General features: G+C 46.3%; 1 protein-coding gene across 2 annotated transcripts in view; it reads left to right on the forward strand.

Annotated features, from left to right (window-relative positions):
- Positions 1 to 623: 623 nt before the first annotated feature.
- Positions 624 to 17,125, forward strand: part of TMEM181 (transmembrane protein 181) — a 66,399-nt gene continuing 49,897 nt past the window's right edge. For both annotated transcript variants that reach the window (XM_077813273.1, XM_077813275.1), the window contains exon 1: positions 624 to 755. In XM_077813273.1, coding sequence (XP_077669399.1) covers positions 625 to 755 — 131 coding nt within the window. In that variant the 5' untranslated portion in view covers position 624. The remainder of the gene's footprint in view (positions 756 to 17,125) is intronic.

Genomic DNA, 17,125 nt, shown 5'->3' on the forward strand with positions numbered 1-17,125 from the left:
TTAAAACAACATATCTCCCCCGAGATTTTCCTACACTTAAAGGATCTAAGGAGGAGTAGATCTACGGCTAAAGGTTTAATAATAATCATCATCATAATCCATTTTAATAATGCCCAGACAAAAACGACATTCTGGGTGGGAATGAAAATCATCTCAACAGATATGACAACACTGGGGGCTGTCCTCTCACGGCAGCCGGCGAGGGAAGAAACGTTGGGCTGGAGAACTGGGCGAGCTGCTCGGTAAAGCCAGTAACACCCCGGTGAATCTGTCCAGGGTGCTGAAATCTTCCCCGCTCCCGTTCAGATTGGCCACTCCTACCCGCCGCCGCGAGCCCGGCCCTCTCTCCTGTCCGCAACACCCCCCGGGGCTGCGGCATCACGCAGGAGAAGCAGCGGGGCCGGCTCCCGTCTGCCGGGGGGGGGACGGCAGCTCTACCCCCACAGACTCACCTCAGCAGCGCTTGTGAGGCGGCCAGCGGGGCGGCCCAGCCTGGCAGCTCCTCCCTGTGGCCGGCAGCGCCACCCGCCGCCTCGGCCCCGGAACCGGAGGGCGCTCGCTCGGGGGGCCTGGCTCGCCGCTGCCGCGGGCTGAGCGCGGGGCTGAAGGGGCGGCGGCGGCGGCATGGACGCGGATTACCCCGCCTTCGAGACCCCGCTCTGCGGCGAGCTCAAGCGCTTCTGCCGGAGGGTCAAGGAGACCTACAGGGAGATCCGAGAGGACTTGACCCCCTACAAGGATGACCGCTACTACCGGTAAGGGCTGGGGAGCGGCCAGCGCCGCGCACCCCCCGCAGGGAAGCACGGAGGGGCTGGGGCTGGGCTCCGGGGGCGGCTAGGCTCTTACCGAGCTGCTTTGCAGCCGCAGGGCTCAACGCCGCAGGCCCCTGGGGGCGGGAAGTGTTTGTTCTGCTCAGCGGGGGAAGCCGAAAGCAATCCCCAATTGCCTTCAGCTGGTTAAATACGTGCACGGCCCCCGCCAGCTGGCCTGCCCGGGACGTTTGCAGGCGGCTTGGCTAGGAGGGAGAAGGGCTTTTCGGAGCGCCAGGCTCTCCCATGGCTGTGTTAAGGAAGGAGAGTTGCCGGGCCTGTGCTACCTCATCTGTGTTGGGATTTGATGGGGTTGGGTGATGTTTAGTTAGGAATCATGGTGGTGGCAACCTCCTAGGTTGCTTAGTGGTGGTTTGGTCCGGGCAGCTGAAGGAGAAAAGGCCATTTTAAATAGGGCACTGGAAAGTTGGGAGGGGTTTGCTAAGAGGCTCATCCTCTTGAAATTCCATAGGGTGAATAGGCTGACGGAGGAAAGGATCTCTCTGGTTCTACTATATATGAGTTCCTTCTACTTTCCTTTCAAAAATATCCCAGGCCATTTTATTCCCTTGATTATTGTGGAATAATTTACTTTCCATGACATGGAAACACCCAATAAGGGCCTTTGGTGATTGTGCGGGAAAAACCTAGGTCAGGGTTTTGTACTGAGCCCAAAACAAATTAATCATCCCTTCATATGGAACCATCTGCAGTAAGAGTCCATCAACCAGAACCACCTAGAATTGGCCTTTGTCTAAAACGCCAATGCTGTAATCTCACTGATAAAACCTGGACATAGATTTCTAGGACACAGAAAGATGGATCCAGGCACCCCAGGATCTTGAGCGCTCAGGACAATATGAAAGAGGTTCCCTACTATTGTGAACTAGTCTGTTATCTCTCCTTGAAAAGTGATTTCTAGGAAAACCTCTGTGCGGAAGTTCCATCACCTGTTTCTCTGCTTTAAGTAGCATAAACTATTATATAATAGCTCTTTCTAGCTTATGCTGATCCCTATTGTATCTGAGCACAGTATATGACTACATCCATTTAAATATTTGTACACAATGCACCAGATCCTCAGCTGGGGGTAAATCAGCATGGATCCTTTGACTTCAGTGGTGCTGCACCCATTTTCACCAGCTAAGGATCTGGCCCATTATATTTAAATTGTCACTACATCCACAGCAGCAAGAGCAGTTGAAAGCAGAAAGCATTGTCTGATAACTTGGCACCATCCATGTATCCTGGCAGGGTTTAATATAGCTGCATTTTCCCCCAACAAAACAGTGGCTCATTGTTCCAAAGCCCAGTCTGAGAAGTTGTGGGAAATAATTAGAAATGGGGCAGAGGAAGGGGGGCAAACATGTCAGCACTATAATTGTTATGTTAGCATGCTGTCTGTGGCAATATAGTGCATGTCAGCTATGCCATACGTAGACTCCAACTGCTGGTTCTGCTAGGTTTTTGGACATGGGGTTCCTGATGACCACTGTCTTGCAACTTGTGTGGTCACTTTTACCTGTGCAAAGTGAATACAGTGTGGATGTAAAAAGCTACCAGTCTGATTTGCAAAGGGGTCAATGAATATAGAATGTACCAGGTAGTGGGGATTTGGGCCTAGGGATAACAAAACATGTGATATGAATAGAGCCTGAGAGATGGCTGTATCCATCCAGCAGCTGTGCTGCTTTGTTTTCAGTAAGAAGCAGCAGCTCTCCAATATAAACTCTCTTTAACCCCCTGTTTTGACCAACAGTATGTAGTAAGGGGCTTTCAATACTACATGGCAGAGACTATATTGGAATGGCCCAAATGTAGTTGTAGAGTTAATTCTGGGCTGCCATTTTCCAGTGCCATCATCTCTTGATAGTAGCAGCTGTAAATGCTTGCACTACTTGCTGTAGAACCAGTGGGGTGAAAGATGCTATAGAAATGTAAAATGTTATGCTGTTACCTTTGTGGTTGACAGGGAAATAGCTTTTTGAATCAAGAATGATGCTGTGGGTTGTGCTGGTATTAGCTCTTCTAGAATAACACAGCTGTACATTGCCTCTGAGGAGGCTGGTGCTTTAGTTCATTCAGGGCTCCTAGCCACATAAGCCTGCAGATCAAGAATACCTGTCAATTTCAAATCTTCCACATAGAAATATGTTCCACTTGGTAAATATGGAAGGGGAGGCAACATGGTCCAGTGTACATGGCACTGCACTAAGGACTTGGCTCTGTCACTGACCTACTGTGTGACTTTAGGCAAGTCACTTTACCCCATCTGTGTCTCAGTTTCCCCATCTGTAAAATATGGATAATTATACTTTGTCTCCTTTGCAAAGGATGTTGAGATCTATGGATGACTTGGGCTAAGTATTGTTACATTTATTGCTGAACCACTGGGTTTACATATGCTGTTTTTATCCACTGTAAATCTAGCAGTCCAGTCTGCATGGCACTTCCGTTTTTTTAATTCTTTAACAGATATAGAATTGCATCTGCTTTTTAGATTCTTGGTAAGGACAGCTACAGTCTCACTAGTCCTTGACATTGTAGTGTCCATTCCGATTGTTGGTTATAAGTTGTGATGGGCAGAACCAGCTATATCATCCTCAGTATACTAGTATTAATTTATAAATAGGAGCTGTGGATGAAGCTTTTAGACAAGGTTTTAACAGAAATCCTTGCTTCTTAGGAGGTGTGGGGGATTTTGGCAATTCAGTATTAGAAATATCAGGTTGTGTGGCCTGTCTTTAATTCAAAAATAAAAATGTCACTAAAAACAGTTAGGGTTGTGAGGGGCAAATAACACTTAATTCGAAACAAGGAAATACAGAATAAAGCCATACAGGTACATATGGTTGTCTTCTCACAAATGCAAACTCACTTGCAAACACACACCATCTCTACCCCAAGCAAATCAAGCTCTCAACCACAGTCTTCAAGGTGACAACCTTAACTGTGACATCTGTGGTATGATAGTATTCCTGTGGGATGCTTCTGTGTTTTGTATGGCTTTGATTTTGCATCATTTATCCTTTGGAACATTAACTGTTTTCAGTCATGCTGAATCTTCATGCAGACATGTTCGCTCCTGTCAAGTATACTTCACTGATATTGGTTATAAGTTGTGTTTTGAATGTAATTAATTTGGATAACCCCAATAAAATGTAGCAGTTCCTTCACAGGTAGGGATATTGAGTCTTTACACTGTTTACAAAAGTTCCTGTACATCTGATATTACCACCAGTGTGCTCTGTTCTACTTTTGGAAGTGACATTGAACAGTGGGTGAGACTGGCTATGGTTTTCACATCAGCAACTTGGGTTTAGATCCTCAGCTGGGGTAAATCAACACTGACATCATTGGAGCAATGCTAATTTACACTAGCTGTGGGTCTGGCCCCTGACGTTTACAGGATTTGTCATTGTCTGGCTGAAAGGTGAGAATGAGGCTTTTTCTCTTTTAGTTTCTTTAGATACAGCTCTTTTAATGAACTTTCATGAAACTCTTGCCCCCCCAGACTAATGGGGGAGGGGCAGAATTCAGAAGTCTTAAGCCTAGGTTTCTATATCCTGCTGTATTGGGCTAAGAATGTAAATGCTGGCAAGTTAGTTTTGCCCAACTAATATGTATTTTGATTATGCAAGTCCATGGAGTCACTGACCAGTGTGACCTAAGTCACGTGCACCATCCTGGGGGTGGAGACAAAACAATCAGCCACCTCGCAGGGCAATGAAGTTACAGTTGTGTCTAGACTGGAAGCTCTTGAGGGCAAGCAATGCATTTTACTATATGCTTGTAAAGCACCATGTAAATTTACAGCATTGTGTATGTGATATCTAATAATATTGTAAATAATATAATTGGTATCACCACTCATGGTATTTATAGAGATCTAGTATACTTAGGGCCAGGTTTGTCACAGAATGCTCAGTGCACTGGGGGAAGGGGGAAAAGATTGGTGGCTTACCATCATGTTTCCTTCTTCTCAATCTTGGAGACTGATGTGAGCCATACTGGCCTCCACACAAGTTAGAGCAGCTTTAGGGTTGCTCTAACTGATGCCAATGAATAATGGCTCTCAAGAAGCCACTCTCCCTTCCACCCTGGCATGCTCCTTCTTGAGCTTGGAATACCTCTGATGCCAGGTAGGGAGGCAGGAGCAGAGCAACTGATGTAGGGCTGGTAGTTGAAGATTTCCCATACTAGGAGGACCCTCTGCTGCTGCTTTAAGTCTTCCTGTGATGCAACGGAGATTTAGTAGAGGCTCTACATTTGTGCCCTTTTAGAAAATCTCAACCAGTATGTATGTTCAAAGCAAACTAGGAGATTTAGCCTCACAACAGAACTTCTATTAATTTCAGTGGGTGTTGAACAGCTAAATCCCCTAGAAGGTTTTGAAAATCTCAACTTTCATGACTAAATTTTGGAAGGGAATTTATAAGTTAACTTGCATGGCTGTTTGGAGGAAATGGCAAGAACACAGTCCTTCAAATGGTAGTGTAGTGGCCAAATTATGCAATTCCATGATGTCACAGCAGATCTATAACTAAAAGCAGCATTTGGTTAAGGTTGTGCAACACTTCCCAGTGTAAGAACCTATTTTCAGTTGCTTATAACTTGCCAAATTTCAACCATTTGGGAAAATCTCAGTCAAAATGATTCGGCTGTTTTTGAGAATAAAGTTAGGCTCATCTATGACACAAAGGCTCCCCCCTGGCAAATTTCAAGTCCCTATTCCAAAGTGTGGAGGTGCTAGAACTTTTCAAAGTAAAGGTGGGTGGGTTGGGTTCCCAGCTATGCCACATACTTCTTGTGTGGCCTTGAGCAAGTCACTTAATCTGTCTGTGCCTTATTCCCTTCTATAAAATGACAATAACATTTCCCTGTCTCCCAGGGATATTGCAAGGATAAATCAATTAATGTTTGTGAGATACTGAATGTGTACGTACATGAATCATTAAAGGTATGACTCTGCAGCTTCTCTTCCCAACACGGTAAAAATGCTCACAGATATTGTAAATATATTGTTCCATCACTTCCTCATCTCCAAGATAGAAGGACTTGTTGAAAAACCTCAAAGGGGGTGGGAGCTGCAAGCCTGCATATTCCTGACGTAGTTGCTTCAAAGTGTTGTTTAGCAGTGCCATCCCAACAAAGGCCTATTCTGGGTCAGAAATAATCTCTTAGATCATTCTGAGTCCTCAAATCCTTATTGTGTGTCCTGGACTATCTATTTTTGTCCATTAAAATTCACAAATGTGTTCCCTCACTTATTTGGTATTCCAAAATACTTATTCTGGGTAAAATGATATCACTTCTTTTAATTGTATTCAAAACTATATCAGCACCAGAAGACAACTAAATAATCAACAATGCTATAAATATATAGTTCTAATTGCCTGTATAAATATCTACATAATTGGCCAAATTCATCCATGGTATATTTCCACGGAGTTCAGTGGAGTTACAGTAGGGATGAACTGGGTCCCATGTGTCTAATAATATTTTAAAATCACACAGGCAGACAACTTAATAAAATATATAATACTATCAATGATAAGTGAAGTTAAAGGATGACCATAACATAAACACTACACCATGTAAGTAAACTGGTGCAGGAAATACTCGGCTTGTTTAAAAGATGTGATAAGCTTTTATCATACACTGTCTTGTACTGCCTGAACCATCTACAAATTCTTGGTGTAATGCACGGGGATCATCCTGAGACGGCTCTATCCTACGTAGATGATAAACTTCAAAGCTGGGGAGTACTTTGAACTTTATCCTGGCATAGACAGCAGGTTTCTCATGTCTTTAATTAGCAGCAACCTTGACATTTTATTAATATATTACTAGATACTTGCTATTGTTACGAATTACACCTTGTAGGACACGCACACAAGTGCTACGAATTACACCTGGTAGGACACGCACACAAGTGCTACGAATTACACCTGGTAGGACACGCACACAAGTGCTACGAATTACACCTGATAGGACACGCACACAAATGCTGCGAATTATACCTGATAGGACACGCACACCAGTGCTGCGAATTATACCTGATAGGTCACGCACAGTTCGAATCTAGGCTGAGGCACAGAAACAAAGTCCACAACTGCAGAGTTCCCAAAAGACACTAAGTTTATTACGCTCGAGCGTGGTGCCCCCCTGCTAGCCAGGAGGGGACCCTGAATGCAGATTATACAAAGGTTATATACCTTTTAGCAAAGCATGTTGCCCTCGTGCATCGGAAACCTTAGCCAATAAACAAACCCTTGTCTTATCTACCACCTATCCCTGCTTGGTGCATTCCTCGTGCTATACCAGTATGTTAATTACACAGCATGGTCCTAAAGCCATGCATCAGTAACTTTTATTATCAGGATGGGAGGCCTCACATCAAGGCCAAGAGACAGGGAGTTAGAGACTGACAAAAACCAGATACTGGGAGACAAGGCAGGCTGGAGACAAGGAGGAGGATTTTCACAGGGATTCAATATCTAAGGATTACTCCTCCTGATGTATGATGTGCTGGCATTTAAACAATGGTGGGCCCCAAACCAAAATGGAGTCACATGTGCTAACTTTTCCTTAACAGTCCTCCCTTTTTTTTTGTACGTCAGTAAGCTATATTGGGGCTGAGTAACCGCGCTGCAGGGTTAGCAATTGCCGACAGCACATACTGCAGCATTGTAGGCATACAAAAAATAACGCAAAAACAATAACAGTTAAAAAAAGTAAATACAAAATACGCCGTCCCCAAGTCCCCACATCCGGTAGCCATGAGGTGAGCCAGTCCCAGACCTCCTGGAATCCGGCGCTGGTAGTATCGAGGCTGATGTGGTGGAATAGGGCTGCCTGTTGCTTGAGGATGTGGATGTCAGTTTCCACCCTATGATGCTGATTTACAAATACGCAACAGCTTGAGTTGACCAGAGCACAAACCCCGCCCTGATTTGCAAGGAGATAATCCAGGGCTAGGCGGTTTTGCAATGTAGTTTGGGATAGCTGGGTGACTTCAATTTGAAGGGCAGATAGAGCATCTGCAGTAGCATTTGCCATTAGTTCCAAAGCAGCTGAAATGTTAACTATAGCTTTTTCCAGCTCGCTTACTCCCAACCATGGCAGAAACCAACGCACAAAGGAGTGAAAGCCTTTGGGCCGATAAGAAAGGGGGTTTAAAGGAATACTTCGTCGGTCCCTCCATACTAGATTGCGGATCTCTCCCCGGGTCAGGTTCTGGTGTACTGTCACGGCGGGTACTATAGCCCCTAAGGTACATGTACCACACCATCCTGCTGGGAGAACCTTATAGGCTGTGTGATTGCATAACCAATACCAGCCAGACCCCTCGGGGACTGGCCACGGGGTTCTGGAGTAGGTAGAGGGGCCTCCCGCACCAGAGCTGATTTGGGTGGTGTCCTTGCACCCTACAAAATTCCCTACAAAAACTGTATTTTCTATGCCCTTACGTCGTGACACACATAAAGCATAATTACCCTGGGCCACCATATCAATAGACCATATTTGAATTGTAACATTCCAGTTAAATGTAGTGTTTGCCCATAGCTTGGTTTGGAGCGTTCGATTAAGGGGGATAGGTACCCCTACCAACGGGACGCCCTGACCTAAATATGTGGGGGTATGAATACAAATCCAACACTGCGTTCGATTTACACCCTGTTTGATAGCACGGGTTAAATTTAAAAAGCTATTGCCCTCCCATCCTTGTACTGGACTTGGGAATAGGGAGAGGACCCCCAGGCAAACCATACCAATGTTGACATCCTCCCCTGTACCATACAAAAAACACTACCCCCAATGTAAGTCCAATAAACAGGAACACAAAAAGTCCTGGTGGGCTATGAAGGTCCCAGTAGCTGGAAAGCTCAGTCCATGGGTTGGCTGTAGTGTTCATTCGTGAAGTGGCTCGTCTGCTGGCTTGCCAGGGTCAGGTGGGGGTTCTGTTGCCAACTTGACGTAGCTATGGTGAATCCAGGAACCTTTACCTGCAACTTTTAAAGCAGAATAAGTACATAACAGAACCTGGTACGGCCCCTCCCACCGAGGTTCCAGGGGGTCGGTGCGGGGGATCTTTTTTACCATTACCCAATCCCCTGGTTTAAAGGAATGAACTTGTAACCCTAAGGGTGCGGTTTGAAACAACTGAGCTTCAGACTGGTTTTCAGTCAGCTCCTTTTGCAGTCTAGCAACATATCTGGCCAAAGTTTCATCTCCATCCAAGAGGCTAGCATGTACAGGAACATAAGTTCCCGGGACCAAAGCTGGTCTCCCAAACAGTACCTCAAATGGGGACAGGCCTAGGGGCATGCGTGGCGTTCGTCTTATATGCCATAAAACTATAGGCAAGGCCTCTGGCCACTTAAGTCCAGTTTCCTTACAAAACTTTGCTACCATTGTCTTTATTGTTCGGTTCATGCGCTCCACCTGACCTGCAGACTGGGGGTGGTACGGGGTGTGTAATTGTCGAATAATCCCCAAGCACCGGTAAAGTTCCTCCAAAATCTTTGCAGTAAAGTGTGAGCCCCGATCTGAATCAATGACTTCAGGGACACCAAACCTGGGTACAATGTCTTTCATTAAGAACTTGACCACAGATCTTGCATCTGCCTTTCTGGTTGGTATTGCTTCAGGCCATCCGGAAAGTTGGTCCACTATAACAAGGAGGTGGTGAAACCCTGAGCATTTAGGCATTTCTGCGTAGTCCATCTGCAAGCGCTGAAACGGGAAGTTTGCCCAGGGTCTCCCCCCTTTTGAGTTGGCATCGAGCCGAGTCTTAGCAGAGAAGGCCAGGCAAGTAGGGCAGGAGCCAAGAACTCGCTTTACCGCGGGATAAACATGCGGTGCTGCCCAGAACTTTAGTATGGCAGCCACCGTGCCCTGAATACCAGCGTGACCCAGGGAATGAAAATAATGAGCAGCTGCGAGTAGATAACGACGGGGGAGAATAGGTTTGTTCCCGATCCGCCAAACCTTATCGGAGCCCTTAGATCCCTCCCAGCGTTTCCAGTCATGCAGCTCCTCCAAGGATATGTCAGCATACAGCAGTGTCCAGTCAGCAGGTGGGAAGGACACATCCAGGGGGAGGGAAGCCGAAACCAGAAGGGGCTGTAGAGCTGCAGCCTTTGCGGCTGAATCAGCTAATGCATTGCCCTGAGACACAACACTGTTAGACTGCCTGTGCGCATAACAATGAACCACCGCCACCTGACGAGGGGCCTGAATAGCTTCCAAAAGGGCAGAGATTAGAGGGCCATTAGCGATTTTTGTGCCTGAGGAGGTTAAAAATCCTCGTTGCTTCCAGAGCTGGCCTGTAGCATGACAAACCCCAAAAGCATACTTAGAGTCTGTATAAATGGTAACAGTTTTTTCTGAAGACAATAAGCAAGCCCTGGTAAGCGCGTGTAACTCTGCACCCTGGGCGCTGAAGGAAGGTGGTAGGGGGGCAGCCTCGATAACGTCTGCCTGAGAGGTAACCGAATAGCCCGAGACCCGGTGGCCATTTAAATAGTACGAGGACCCATCTGTGAAAAGAAGTAAATCGGGCTCTACTAAAGGGGAGTCCGCTAAATCCGGGCGGGGCTTACCATTCTGCGCGACGACATCCATGCATACATGGTGAGGGGTACCGTCCTCTGGGAGGGGTAGCATTGTGGCTGGATTGAGGATGTTACAGCGGCGTAAAGTAACGTTGTCAGCGGCCAACAGGATTAGTTCATATTTATGAGCCCGCTGTGGAGACAATGCCTGTGTAGAATGCTGTTTTAAAAGAATTTCAACCTCATGAGGGACCCAGACAGTCAAAGGGTGCCCCAAAACAATAGGTCGTGACCGTTCAACCATGACAGCAGCAGCAGCAACAGACCGTACACAGGAGACAGAGCCCTGAATCACAGGGTCCAGTTGTACTGAATAATAGGCTACGGGGCGTGGGCGACCCCCCAGATATTGCAAAAGGACGCCGCTAGCCACTCCCTGTCGTTCATGAGTGAAAAGAGAAAATGGTTTACCGTAATCCGGGAATCCCAAGGCGGGCGCAGAGATCAGAGCCTTTTTGACGGATTTAAAAGCATTTTCCATTTCCGGGGTCCAGGAGACAGGATCGAGGGTCAGTGTTGTAGTAGCTTGAACTAACGGTTTTACCAATTCTCCGAAAGCCACAACCCAGGGTCGACAGAACCCCGCAGCCCCCAGGAAAGCCCGTAACTGCTTTTTTGTAGTCGGACGTGGGTAATCCTGGATTGCCCGCACCCTATCAGGGGAGAGTAAACGCTCCCCAGGCCTAATTACAAAGCCCAAATAAATTACCTGATCTAGGCACAGCTGCAACTTGGATGGGGAAGCACGATGACCCTTATTAGCTAATGCAGTAAGCAAAACAACAGAGTCAATTAAACATGCGTTATAATCTGAGGCAGCGATTAGCAAATCATCCACATACTGAACCAGGGCAGACGAACTAGGCAAAACAATGTCTTTTAAATCCTCGGTGAGAATCCGGGAAAAAATAGTAGGGGATCCTGAGAACCCCTGGGGAAGACGCGTCCATGTTAGCTGCTGACCCTTCCAGGTAAATGCGAATAAATATTGAGAATCAGGGTGCAAAGGAATACTGAAAAATGCTGCACACAAATCTATGACAGTAAAGCAAGTGGCTGACTGAGGAATTAGCGTTAGAGTAGTGCTCGGATCAGGGACAACTGGATGGGGGGCTATAACATAACCATTTATAGCCCGAAGATCCTGAACAAATCGATAGACTGGATGCCCGTCTGGTCCCGGTTTAGGCTTCCTTACTGGAAGAATGGGAGTATTACAGGGCGAACTGCAAGGGACTAAAACCCCCTGAGTCAAATAACTGTCAATAAGGAGTGAGATGCCTTCTTCCGCCTCCCTCGGCAAGGGGTATTGTTTTACGGACGGAGGCGGTCCGCCCCCTGTTTTCAGACTCACTGGAACTGCTGATTTAAGAAGACCCACATCAGTAGAATTTGTGCTCCACAAAGCGTGGGGAACACTGGACAATTCAGAGGGCACACCAGGAATAGGGGTAACCGATGTCATAAGAGAAGCAACCGCCGAGTCCGGGACGGACATGCGGAGCCCCTCGGGGGCGCAATATATATGTGCCCCCAATTTGCCCAGCACATCCCGCCCGAGGAGGTTTGCGGGGCCCTCCGGCATTACAACAAATCTATGTGATAGCTTTAAAGAACCAAGCTCGATAGGGACAGGGTAGGATAAAGGGGCCGGGCAGGGATTACCTTCTATACCCTGCACCCAAACCTTGGTATCGGACAGAGAGCCCGGAACAAAAGTTAAAGTGGAGAGAGTGGCCCCAGTATCTACTAGAAAAGGCACAAGGTGTTCCCCAACCTTTAAATAAATTTGTGACTGTAATCCCAAGTCCCATTCCAACTCTCCCAAAGTCCCCAAAACCTCCGCCTCTAGTCACTGGGGGTTAACAAGGTTCTGGGGGGCGTTAGGGGGAAAAGAAGGATTAGCCTCTACCTGGTTCTTCCAAGGAGCCCCTCGGGGAAGCAGGGGACACTCCCTCCTCCAGTGCCCTGGTTGTTTACAATAATTACAATTCCCGTCCCTCATTCTATCCCAACCTCCCCCTCCTCCTGTCCCCTGTCCATGCCCCCTTCCCCTCATCTCTCCGCGCCCTCGCCATTGCTGGTTTCCCGAAGGAGCCTGCAAGGCAGCAGCTAACATACTTACCTCCTCCTTCTTCTGTTTACGTTTTTCCCGTGCTTTTTCCTCGTCCCTGCCGTTAAACACAAAGGTGGCCAGGCGGACAACCTCCTGGAGGGGTTTTCCTGGCCAATCGGGCACATGCTTAGAAAAATATTTTTTTATATCTGATGCTGCCTGATCAACATAAAAGGAGACCATCATAGGACAGTTTTCCTCTGCCTCAGGGTTTATACCGCCCCCATATACACGAACTTGCTTGGACAACCGGGCCAAAAAGGCGGAGGGGTGCTCAGTAAGCTCTTGCTGACATTCACGAATTTTAGACCAGTTAGCCGTTTTACTACCAGCTTTACGTACAGCTTCTAAAAGGCCGTTTCTACCTGCCTTTAAAAGGCCCATTTGAGTAGGCACATTAGGATTCCAATTGGGATCAGTCAGGGGCCAAGAAGCCCGGGTACTATCCTCCCCTGCCCAGCGCCTATTAGCATCCAGAATGGAATATTTTTCGTCAGGGGTAAAAAGTGTGTCCAGGATTACCTGGACATCTCCCCATGTAGGATTAAATGCGGTAAATACAGACCGAATGGTTTGCAGAACCTTCTCTGGATCGTCACGCAGGCGAGGCATCTGCTGTTGCCATGTTACTAAATCGCCTGGGCCAAAAGGGCGGTGAACATAGGGAAAAGCAAACCGTTCACTTCCGTCCGTATTATGAGTAACAAGGGGTTGCTGAATGAGGGGAGCTTGCAGAGTAACCGGTGGGTCAATGGTGGGCCCGCACGGGCAGGGGGGTGGTGAGCAAGGAGATGATAGGCATAAGTCAGAAAGCCGAGGGTAAGCCGGGGGAGGGGCAGAAACAGGCCGGGGAGGAGAAGAAACAGGCATAGCACAGAGTGGGGCTGAAGACCCCTGAGATAGATAGGAAAAGGAGGAGGAAAGAGGACGTCCTTTCGCACGCGCATAAGCCCAGTTGTCCCATACATACCAATAATCCATTTGGGCTGGAGCTTTGTCCTCCAGCCTTCTTCTAAGCGTTGTTAATGTATCCCCAGCAAAGGACCCATCCGGTGGCCATTCAACAGATGTTTGAGTTGTTAGTGCTGGCCACTCAACCTTACATAAAATAACAGCTTTCTTTCTGCCTAACCCATGGGTGCCAGAGATATTCCCCCAATTTTCGAGAATTTCAGCTAAAGGGGTCCCCTTACTTACACTCTGCCCAGAACCCATAATGGGCTACCAAAAGAACACAAAATGTGCCACCTTATCGCCTAAGCGACGGCTCACACCCCCCCCTCCTCGGAGTTCTCAAAGGTGAACTCACCTTGTGCCGGCTGGAGCTGTCCGAGAGGAGGAGTGTAGTCTCGCTTGTTGGGGCGAGCCTAGAGTCCCTTCGTGGTCGCCAAAACTGTTACGAATTACACCTTGTAGGACACGCACACAAGTGCTACGAATTACACCTGGTAGGACACGCACACAAGTGCTACGAATTACACCTGGTAGGACACGCACACAAGTGCTACGAATTACACCTGATAGGACACGCACACAAATGCTGCGAATTATACCTGATAGGACACGCACACCAGTGCTGCGAATTATACCTGATAGGTCACGCACAGTTCGAATCTAGGCTGAGGCACAGAAACAAAGTCCACAACTGCAGAGTTCCCAAAAGACACTAAGTTTATTACGCTCGAGCGTGGTGCCCCCCTGCTAGCCAGGAGGGGACCCTGAATGCAGATTATACAAAGGTTATATACCTTTTAGCAAAGCATGTTGCCCTCGTGCATCGGAAACCTTAGCCAATAAACAAACCCTTGTCTTATCTACCACCTATCCCTGCTTGGTGCATTCCTCGTGCTATACCAGTATGTTAATTACACAGCATGGTCCTAAAGCCATGCATCAGTAACTTTTATTATCAGGATGGGAGGCCTCACATCAAGGCCAAGAGACAGGGAGTTAGAGACTGACAAAAACCAGATACTGGGAGACAAGGCAGGCTGGAGACAAGGAGGAGGATTTTCACAGGGATTCAATATCTAAGGATTACTCCTCCTGATGTATGATGTGCTGGCATTTAAACAATGGTGGGCCCCAAACCAAAATGGAGTCACATGTGCTAACTTTTCCTTAACACTATTATCAAAACCAAAGAGTAGTATGAAACATAGGGTGAGTTTAGGGACTTGATAAACTATCTAGCCCCATGCCTCTCTGCCTGCTCAGTGGGTCTTTGACAGCCTTTGCTGTCCAGTCTCTCAGAAGACTCAACAGATAAGCATTAACATTTGTGCAAATGATTGTTCATTAAGCAATAGTATATGCAATATTGTTATATTTTAAGTAGTGTGTTTAAAGCAACAGCTTACTAGATAGGCTTTAATTTGCAACTACTTGTAATCTGACTAGAGTCTCTGTAACATGGCACATTAAAAACATTTTTATCTCTTGTACACTGAAGCTGGTCCCAATGTGACAACAATGTTGACACTATCTTTCTATTGAAAGTGCTATTCAAAACTCATTCAGAAAACAAGATGCTGTCTCTAAGGTGAAGTGATGTTTCCATGAACTAAGCACACACAGACTCAAAATATAAGATGTCAGTCCTTATACCTTAGATGAATAGGTTTGATTCAACCTCAAAAACACCTGTCTGGCTTTTTGCTTTCTAAATATATGGTTAATTTTAATACAATAGCTTGTGCCATTAATCTCTAACTTTCACCAGCAATAGAAGTAGATGCTACCTGAAAGCTGATAAGCAAAACTCAACAGGTGTGTTCAGAGCAAGTTTGCAGCAGCAGATAAAGATCATACAGACTTTGACTCAAAAGACGGTAGGTAAATCTTATCCTTCCAGGTCTAAGGAATCTCATCTGGGCTATACCAAGTGTGGGCAAGTTTGATGAAGGCTGTATCACATGATTCGTTCAATATATCTCTGTCCTGACCTTCAAGACTCTCTGTTACTACAGTTCTGTGCCTCTCCTGAACACAGAAAGCATATGATGTTAGATTGCTGTGTAATTTTGTGATATGGAGAATGTCCCCTGGCAACCAGAATGAAATCATCAAACTCATTTTACTTGTGGCCCAAGCCAGTTTCAAACACAGATTTTTACAGTAGAAAAGCAAGTGCATTTAATGTACTTTGTCATGTAGCCTGCACTCAGTTGCCTTATTGTAAAAGGGGTGTGTGTGGGCAACTCTCATTGCCTAGTGTTCTATAGTGGCATATGGGAGACATGGTTTTAACTTCCATTCCTGGCCACATTTGCTTAAATGGCAAAACTCCCATTGATTTCAACTAGATCAGGATTTCACTTCTAGTCTTTAATTTGCTAGCCAGTTAGGGTACATCTACATGGCAAGCAGAAACCCATGACAGCAAGACTCAGAGCCTGGTCTACAGATTCAGGCTGGTGCTACTGCACTAAAAATAGCAGTACAGATGTTTGGACTCGGCCTGGAGTTCAGGCTCTGAAGCTCACCCCCTCTCCTTAGGCTTCAAAACCTGAGCTTCAGCCAGAGCTTGAATGTCTACACTGGTATTTTTAGTGCCACAGTGTGAGCCCAAGTCTGTAGACTGTGCTCTGAGACTTAATGCCATGAGTTTTTGCTTGCTGTGTAGATGTACCCTTAAGGTCTTGGAGTACCGTTAAGGTCCTGGAGAGGAAGGAATGTCTCATGTCACTTAAACACAAGTGACTCAATCCTCAGTTGTTCTGTTTAGTGCATCTGGGAAAGAGGACTACTCATATAAATGAAATAGGTACATGATTATTTGCAGAATTGGGGCTTTAGTCTGTAAAATCACTCCTGACAGATATAGGAGGAATCCCTGATATTACTTTGGTACTCGCTTCAATAAAGAATTTTTTTTAAGAAGCAAAGTAGCTTCAGAAAGGTGTAAGCATAAGGGGTCCATCTGCTGGCTTAGCTACTGGCAGATCCAAATGCAGGAGCAATTTCAAAAGCTAGAGGAGGCTTAGAGTGTCATATATGTGACACACTTAATTCTGGAGAAGTGGTAGGCTCAGCTTGCATCACTCTGCAGGGTCTCCAGCAGCTAGTTCCTGGAGCAGAATTTAGAGCGGTTACAAGAAGCTCTTTGTCCTGTAGAACAGCTTTTGCAACTTTCTAACATATGTGCATAGCAGTGTAGGGAATATGATAAAAAGACACATGTGGTGTTTTAAGTAAGTTATATAACATCAAAGTGTGCAGTATGCCAGATCTTGATCCAATTCCCATTGATGTCACTCCCCTACTTGTCTGCCACTGACAAACCATCTAAGCAGTGAGCTCTTAGATATTACTACTGACATGCCTCAGGTGCCTTGTGAGACATGAGGCTTAAGCTCAAAGGCCATTGACTTTCCACTCACTTCACTGAGGCAAGATCAGGCTCTTAAACAGCTAAACCTTTTCCAGTGTTTGTATAGATACCACAGATCTAAAACAGCATTGTATTACTCCAGTTGTCAGCTGGTGTAACTCCATAAAAATCAATGGATTTCCACTGGGGTGAGCCTGGAGTAACACAATGCTGAGTCAAGCCCTACATATTTAATAATGGCTAAACT

The sequence above is a fragment of the Eretmochelys imbricata genome, chromosome 3 (assembly GCF_965152235.1).
Source record: "Eretmochelys imbricata isolate rEreImb1 chromosome 3, rEreImb1.hap1, whole genome shotgun sequence".
Lineage (NCBI taxonomy): Eukaryota > Metazoa > Chordata > Testudines > Cheloniidae > Eretmochelys > Eretmochelys imbricata.